An 8,076-nucleotide genomic window follows, 5' to 3' on the forward strand; every position below is an offset into this window, starting at 1 on the left:
TTTGTCTTTCACGATTAGGATTCTCTAGACATTCGAATCTGCTATGCGTAGCAGTAGGCAGTTGATTTTGCAGGCTAAACACGAAAAGGGGGACGCGGCAATGGAACGTTCCGAGAACCCAACGTCATCGCTGCATCGCGAGCAAGGGTGGATGTGTCTCCAAAGAACAGCGTGGGAACAAGGTTCCCGCAATCTGGAGGATATTGGGCAACGACGCACAGATTGGGCAACTCTAGGCAGCAGCTATTCAGCGCAGAATCAGTACCCGGATGAAACCTGAAATCTCCGTGAGCTTTTAATCACATCGAGAGCCGTGGGGTGCGTGTAAGACGGCTTTTGGCACGCAGAGCCTCTCAACTGCAGACGCTGGCTGCGCTCTCCGACGGGTTGCATGGTAAGCCTCAAAGTTGGTAGAGAGGCCTAATCTCTTAAAGTCGCGCAAAGGGCCCTTCACCGGTGCGCCACTCACCTGAACATTGTAACACTGAACGAGCCCGGATTCGCCATTTTGGGAGAGCGAGATTGGACGGTAGCACGACCTGATGCGGCCCAAGAGCAGCGTGGAACGCCAAGGAAGTACAGGAATCCAGGATGGAGCAGAGACAGCGCCGATTTAGTACTAGGTGGCAGCCAATGCGTAGTATGACGCAAATTATGCCATGGCTCTGAATAAGGTGGTTGATTAGAGCTAAGACAATGTCTCTTTGCTGCATTCCAGCGAAGCAACAGAACAGGAGAAAAGCGCTGGGAACAGAGGAGGAGGAGGAGGAGGGGGAATTGATAACAATAACAATAGATCTGTAACACAATGCCAGTTACTAATAGTGCTAATGCTCGATGGACCGAAAGCTTGAGTTATTAACTCCCGTCCATTACGTAGGTAGGTTAGTCGGCATCTGCTACTGCTAGCTCCTGGTATTCCGCACTCCGTCCCAGCATCTTGACGGCCAGCTCTGATGGGCCACAGACAAGCAAACAAAGCAGAGACCCGACAGAAGCCTCGTCGTCCAGCCTCAACCACTGCGCTGGCCCGGCCACCCTCCATCTCCTCGTCGCTGCTCCTGTCTCTCCGGCGGCATCAAAGACCCGGTTCGGCGGTCTGTCTCGGGAAGAGCGACTATTCCTGTATTAGGGCATGACAATTACACTTTGTTCAACCCTCCTCCACCTGCCGCGAGCAGCAAACGCATCGCACTTTTTTTTCTCCTAAAGCCAGCCCAGCCCAGGCCAGTCACCGTCTTTCCACCTCTCATAAAGCTCTTCTTCTCCTCGTCCATCATCCTGCAATCCCGCATCCTCCATCCCTCCTCGGCCGCGCCAATTCGCATCCCCAGCCCTTTTGCCGCTCGGCCGTGCTGGACGTCTGGAGCACTTTTTTTACAGGTGCCGCCGTCAATTGACCCCCCTGGACCGTCCGGAAGCCCGCCTGTCGCATCGCGTCGCTTTGAGCCGACATCAACCACCCTTTATAGCCATTCACACGTGTCTCACCCTCCACCAGCAACCCTTTCGGTGCCGGCGTTAGCAGGCCACAGGCACTTACAAGCCCGCCGTCCGTCGAGTCCAGAGTCGAGCCGGCTCTGCGCACCGCAGCGCATCACAGCAATCGAGACCAGGGCGGCTCTTCTGCAGCTCCTCTGCCGCAGTGACAGAAGAGCCATCGCCAACCCGTGCCGAGAGCAATCTGGCCTGGAGCGGCCCAGCCAGCGCAAAAACCACCGCAGCCATGGCGTCCGAGAGTGACCAAGACAGCGCATCTGCATCTGCGTCTGCATCTGCATCTGCCGCGACCGGGGGCCAATCAAAGCGCCCTCCCCTCAACCATCACGCCAGCGACCAGAGCGACGCCAACACTGTCACCTCCTCGGGCCATCCGCATCACCGCCCCAAACACCAGAAACAACGCCACGTCGGCCGCCTCCACGGCCGTGTGCCCTCCTCCAGCAAGGTCCTGCACAAGCCGCACAACAGCTCGTCGAGAATCAATCTGGGCCGGAAGCAGGGCTCTCCCACCGATCTCGAGGCTCAATTCGCTCAGCGACCCGCGCCGCACCGCCGCGCGACCAGCGAGGTCAAATTATTAACGCAACCAGACCCAGCGACGGCCATTCCCAAGAGCTTGTCCCAAAGCAACCTGAAGCGCAATCGTTCGCACGTCGAGATCAGCAAACGCACGAAATCCTCTTCCTCTGACAAGCTAAAACGCAGCGCCAGCGGTACCGGCATTCACAAAGCAACAAAGTCCCAAGTGCACTTCGACCTCGGTTCGGATGATCCAGAAGACGAATGGGTTGATGCCAGTGGCTCTAATTCGCCTTATTTGTCGCGAAAGGGCTCATTGAACAGCAGTACACACTCTTCTTTCCCTCCCGGAAACAGTGCGGCAAATTCCCGCCCACAGACTCCAAGCGCGTCGACAGCAGCGCCAGAGGTGGCATCATCAATAGAAGAATCAGCAGAGGCTTCAACGGAAGCTTCGACAACGCAACCGGAATTGTCGTCATCGCCCTCTCGAAAAGCAGCAGAGCGTAAAGATTACCCGACGACGCGACTGCTACAGAGAGTCGCATCTCACGGCGCTCCACCTCAAATGTCCACAGAAATGGCAAAGGCTACTCCCACGCACATCTCGCCTGCCTCGACCAGCCATGAGCCCTCTCCGCCGACCGGAAGCCAATCTGAGGGGCTTATTTCGCGCTTCGTCGAAGTCCCCAGCTCAGGCCTCACCAGCGAGGGTTCATTCTACAACCCCGTTCGCGCAGGAGGCTCTCACCGATCTGAGGACCTTGTTCGACGGCCGCATTCAACGGCCAACTTATCGAGATCCCACGAGTATCATCCCAGCGAAGATGTGTCGCCTATAGAGAGTGATATCAGCGCTCTAGTACCTAAGCCCGCCAGGAGAACAGCCGCGCCCTCAGCCCTCACATCGCGTACACAACAGAAGCTCAACTTGCAGCGCGCAAGTTCATCTCTTGAGCCCGGACAGGCTGTTCCTGGCCTGGGTGGAGCTGTAGGAAGTGGACCATTAATCGGTATTGGAGATCCAGGACACGATGGAGGCAACAGCCGAGACCCTCGTGTCACTAAGCTCTTGGAGCGGACGGGGATGGAATATTTAGTCGTCCGGCGTCACCAAAATCCCATTGTAAGATCACTGAACCGCCTCAGCCATATTCCAGGGATGGACAAGACCAAGAGGATCCCTCGTACCAATACAGGTTCAACAACAGCCAGCAAACGGTCAGCGGATCCCACAGCTCGCCATGTTCGAAACATTAGCATGCCCGAAGGACGCCAAGCACCTTCAATTAAACGAACGGCGTCGGTGAAAACCAACGGCGCAGGCTCGAGCTACGAAGGAGACGATATGAGCCGACTGAACGAAAGACTCAGTGGCTCCAGCTTGGTTGGAGGTGAGGAGGAGGATGCTATGGCCGGTCTCCTTCGCAACCTCTGGGATAAACCTATGGATCTCAGTGCCAGCACAGATTGAGAAGCTCTGTAGCATCACGCAGCGGAAAGGGTGCAACAAGAGCCGCTTGCACGATGAGCAACACATGGACAAAGCTATGGGTTCGATCTTTAATAGGATGTGACCACGGCAAGTTCATGAAAACTATTCGAGATAAATCATGCTGGTGCACCAGCAGGTACATACAACAAGGGGGGGGATCCTAACCGCCAAGCATGAGAGCCCGCAAAGAGCTCGCTGACAGCGAGGAGTCCTTCGACGCGACTTTATTTTTCTTTCTTCCGCTTTATTCAAGTCACTAGGGGACAACATTTTTTGGTAGTTTTCGGAGTTTATAGGATACAATGTGCAAGCACGGTTTTGTATCTCCTCTTCAACATAAGCGTACCTATATTTGTAGATGCAAGGGCACCATTGTATAAAGCGTGGGGAGGTGACAGCGGAGGAAATACATTTGCTATGCGCAAGGGGATATAAGCGAAACACAATACATACAAGATTAATGACTTATTCTCTTTTTTTTCCAGCTCCCGCTGTTAAGTGGTTTTTATATGATGATACATTTCCAAATTAACTGATCGGCAATTGCAGCTACAGCGAAGGATCAGATCCCACGCAAAAATGTATATATAGGCACAAATGGCACTCAGAATTGGATATGGGCTAAATATACAGCAAACTGATAATATCTAATGCACAGTAACGCCTATCCCCCATCCCATTCGTGATAGTATACAAAAGACAAACATAATCGTGAAAGTTTTAAAAAAGAGCAGGGAGTTGTTTTGTTTTGTCGTATAGACGCCGTAGCCGCATTTATCATTTAGTTTTGGGACTTGACAGCGTTGTGGCGAAAGAAGGGCTGTGGGTTCTGTTCTCGCTGGTCACCTCCGATAGCCTTCCACCATGTGTCTGTGCTCCATCGGATGATTCGCTCTGCGCTTCCGAGAGGCGTGGCGGCAGGCCGGACATCTAGATAGAAGACGGGTTCTCCAGTTGGCTCGGGCTCTCCAGAGTAGTAGTCAATGACATATCGAATCTCTTTCTCTTCGCCGTTGACGTTCCGTGAGACGAACCAGTCATGGCGATCGAAGGGAAGATCAGTTCTATCTATCGTTAGCATTGTTCCATTCTCATTCGTGGTGGTAGAGATAATATCGTCTTACCCAAACTTGGAGGGATAGATCCAGCCCAGGACTTGCAACATCGTAGCCTTAGGAGTAAGGTCCTTGGGGCGGCCTTGGAATCGGATGAGCGTTGGGGTGACGTTTGTTCCATCCCAGTTGCGATCCAACTCCTCGGCCGTATGCTCCTCTCCCCGCTTGCAGATCTGCCAGCCTTTGTATAATCCTCGTGCGAAGCGCTCCTCCCAGCCAATGATTTCTTGCCATGCACCCTCGTTCAGAAAGTTGTGGACAGAGACCATGGACTCAACCGCCGTGATGTCGGTATCGGTGTAGCCCTTGCGCAACAGAGCATTGTACATTTGCTGAGGTGAAGGGTACTCCCACGTGCCCTCACCGTCTCCCCTAGGAATGGTGGATTCCTCTCGTTCGACCGGTAGCGCCATCGACTGGTTGGCGGCGGGCTTCTGTGACAGATCTCGGAACATGTAGTTCAGGGGGTTGAGTTGAGAGAGCACCGACTTTGGCTCTTCCTTCTCTCGAGCAGTATGGGGAACCGGGCATCCAGACGTCGCCGGCAGTGGTGGCGATCCATGAGGCACTGGGCATCCAGATGCTGCTGGTGATGGCGATGAAGAACCATGAGGTACGGGGCATCCGGAAGCAGATGATTTATCGGCGGACTTGGATTTGTGTGTGTTGAAGGAATCGGCGGATTTCTGGTGCATTGGACAACCGGCCTGCCATGCGTGAGCTTCTACTAGATTTGCGTCGCAGATCAATCATCATACCGGAGGCTCTTTGTTCAATGACACGGCCGGGTGTCCTGCAGGAAGCCCAGCCGGAGGAGAGGCAGGTTCAGCCCAAAACCAACCCATTGCGAGAAGTAAAAATTATAGGAGATATTAAAAGAAATTAAAGATAACAGTAAAAAAATTTGAAAGGCTCGTTTTGTCGCAAAGGCGCAAGAGTTGAGAAATTCGGAGAATAGTAGCAGAGTGGATGAAGATCAGAGGCTAAAAATTTCTTAAGCCAAATCGGCCAAGCCCGAAACTTCTTTTCTTCGTTCTGGCCCGGGTGCCTAAGTGGGCACGTGTTTAACCGGATTCTCGCCGTGTCAATCATACGTCACCGATTCGGGTTCGCACCGATTCGGATTCCCGCGTTTGCAAGGATTCGTGCAGAGAAGCTTGTGATTCCGGGTCGATATCGTGCTCTATTTTTTACCTCTCTCCCTTTTCCTTTTTCTTTTCCTTTCCATATACTCGAACTACGGATACTCTTAATGACGATTCGACTATGACAGTAGCCCCTATCGGCCTGGAATTGAGTCCGCCGATATGAGGGCTGGCCCTGTCTTTGGCCGGCTTTGCGGGCGCACTTTGTTTCGGCCGTATGCGCTGCGCCAAACTATATATCGGAGTAGTGCTGAATCGTGTAATTGGATTCATACAACGAGATTTACAGCGTGGAAAGGAAAGTCAAGAAGTCGAATCTCGCTGCATGCCTCGGCCGGTGTAGCTACACTAGGAACCGGAGCTTTTGTTCAGCTGTTACAGACGGATAATGGAGACACTCATGAGACGGGCGAGTCTCGCATGCTGGAAGCATCCAGAGCTGAGATCCGGAGGTCCATTGATGATGAGGACCGGGGACTATCTCGGATTATACACGAGATCGTCCTCATCTGGGACACTTATATCTTGGAGCCAATCTGTACTGGAGCCAGGTTTTTACACCTGATGGTTATCTTCGTACCCGTCATTCTTTCGGTTCCTGTAATCTGGTTTGGCCGGCGGCAGCCTGATAAAGATGGCGAACGAAGCGGCACCCTTTGGTGGTATGGCTTCCTTGTGCAATCCATGGAATGGGCAGGCCCGGCCTTTATCAAACTCGGACAGTGGGCGGCATCGAGAACGGACATCTTCCCCACGGCCATGTGCGATACAATGTCGAAGCTGCACTCGAATGCTCCGGCCCATTCAATGCGTGTCACTCGTAAGACGGTCGAGGCTGCATTCAATGGACGCAAGTTTGAGGACATATTTGACGAATTCTACGAAACGCCGCTTGGTGTTGGCGCAATTGCGCAGGTGTACAAAGCAAAACTCAAGCCTGACCTCGCAGCACCACAAGATCTCGAGGCTGATTCGGGGGGACATGGGCTACTATCTCAGAATGTAAAGCATCAAGTGCGGACTGTCTTGAAAAGCTCTCCAAAGCAGGTCCCATCAACCTACGTCGCAGTCAAGGTACTGCATCCTAATGTCGAGCGCATAGTGCGACGAGACTTGAAGATTATGGGCTTCTTTGCTTCAATACTGAACGCCATCCCTACGATTGAATGGCTATCTCTACCGGATGAAGTTGCTCAGTTTGGCCAAATGATGAAGCTTCAGCTAGACTTGCGAATAGAAGCTGCCAATTTGGAGACTTTCAGAAAGAACTTCAAGGACAGGACGACTGCCTCGTTCCCTTTCCCCTATTCAGAGTTCACCACCCGCAATGTTCTTATTGAGGAATTTGCTCAAGGCATACCCCTCGCAGTCTTCATGGAGAGCGGGGGCGGTGTCTTCCAGCATGATATCGCCAATGAGGGATTGGACGCTTTTCTCCGAATGCTGCTGCTGGATAATTTCGTCCACGCTGATCTGCACCCGGGCAATATCATGGTCCGCTTCTATCAATCCGCGCAACCAAATCTTCGACTACGCCTGAAAACATCTAAAACGCCGCCTGCCTCAGATGACGACCAGCTGGACGTCACAGAAAAGGTCTTGGAACGATTACGCCCCTATCGACACCGCAAGGATAGGTCAGCATGGGAAGCAGAACTAGCCAAAATTGATGCGGAGGGATATCGTCCACAGTTGGTCTTTATAGACACGGGACTTGTAACGGAGTTGAATGCGCCTAATCGCGACAATTTCCTGGCCTTGTTTCGAGCTGTCGCCGAGTTTAACGGCTACAAGGCCGGCCATCTCATGTGCGAGCGCTGTCGCCAGCCCGAGGCCGTCATCGACAAGGAAGTGTTTGCTCTCAAAATGCAACATTTAGTTCTCAGCGTCAAAAGCCGCACCCTCGCACTCGGCAACGTCAAGATTGGCGACATCTTGCAGGACGTTCTCTCCATGGTCCGCAGCCATCACGTCCGCCTAGAGGGCGATTTTGTCAATGTCGTCATTAGCATTCTCCTTCTTGAAGGCATCGGTCGAAGCCTAAACCCTGACGTCGATCTGCTGAGCAGTTCTCTTCCGATTTTGAGACAGCTAAGCGCCCAAAGTGGTGCAGACATGGCGAAACACGGCGATTTTTCGATGATTATGCTATGGGTGGGCTTGGAAACGAGAAAGTTCCTGCAAGCCAGTGTCGACGATGTAAGTGCTTTCTATGCCCTATCTGTTTTCTTTTTGCTAACCTGCATGTGTCCAGGTGGAACGATGTGTCAAATACGATCTCCTCTCACCCAATGTATAA

General features: G+C 52.7%; 3 protein-coding genes across 3 annotated transcripts; 2 read left to right on the forward strand and 1 right to left on the reverse strand.

Moving 5' to 3' along the window:
- Positions 1 to 1,726: 1,726 nt before the first annotated feature.
- TGAM01_v200965 (hypothetical protein) lies at positions 1,727 to 3,496 on the forward strand (the record flags this gene model as incomplete). The annotated part of the gene is made up of 1 exon (XM_018806560.1): positions 1,727 to 3,496. One exon carries the CDS (start codon positions 1,727 to 1,729, stop codon positions 3,494 to 3,496), a length of 1,770 nt encoding a protein of 589 aa, XP_018660202.1.
- Positions 3,497 to 4,298: 802 nt separating this feature from the next.
- TGAM01_v200964 (cytochrome c heme lyase) lies at positions 4,299 to 5,327 on the reverse strand (the record flags this gene model as incomplete). The annotated part of the gene is made up of 2 exons (XM_018806561.2): positions 4,299 to 4,581; positions 4,642 to 5,327. 2 exons carry the CDS (start codon positions 5,325 to 5,327, stop codon positions 4,299 to 4,301), a joined length of 969 nt encoding a protein of 322 aa, XP_018660203.2.
- A 612-nt stretch (positions 5,328 to 5,939) lies between these two features.
- Positions 5,940 to 8,076, forward strand: TGAM01_v200966 (Atypical/ABC1/ABC1-C protein kinase; the record flags this gene model as incomplete). Its single annotated transcript, XM_018806562.2, has 2 exons — positions 5,940 to 7,976; positions 8,032 to 8,076. The coding sequence occupies 2 exons, from the start codon at positions 5,940 to 5,942 to the stop codon at positions 8,074 to 8,076; spliced, it is 2,082 nt and encodes a 693-aa protein (XP_018660204.2).

The sequence above is a fragment of the Trichoderma gamsii genome (genome assembly GCF_001481775.2).
Source record: "Trichoderma gamsii strain T6085 chromosome Unknown Scaffold_2.2, whole genome shotgun sequence".
Classification (NCBI taxonomy): Eukaryota; Fungi; Ascomycota; class Sordariomycetes; order Hypocreales; family Hypocreaceae; genus Trichoderma; species Trichoderma gamsii.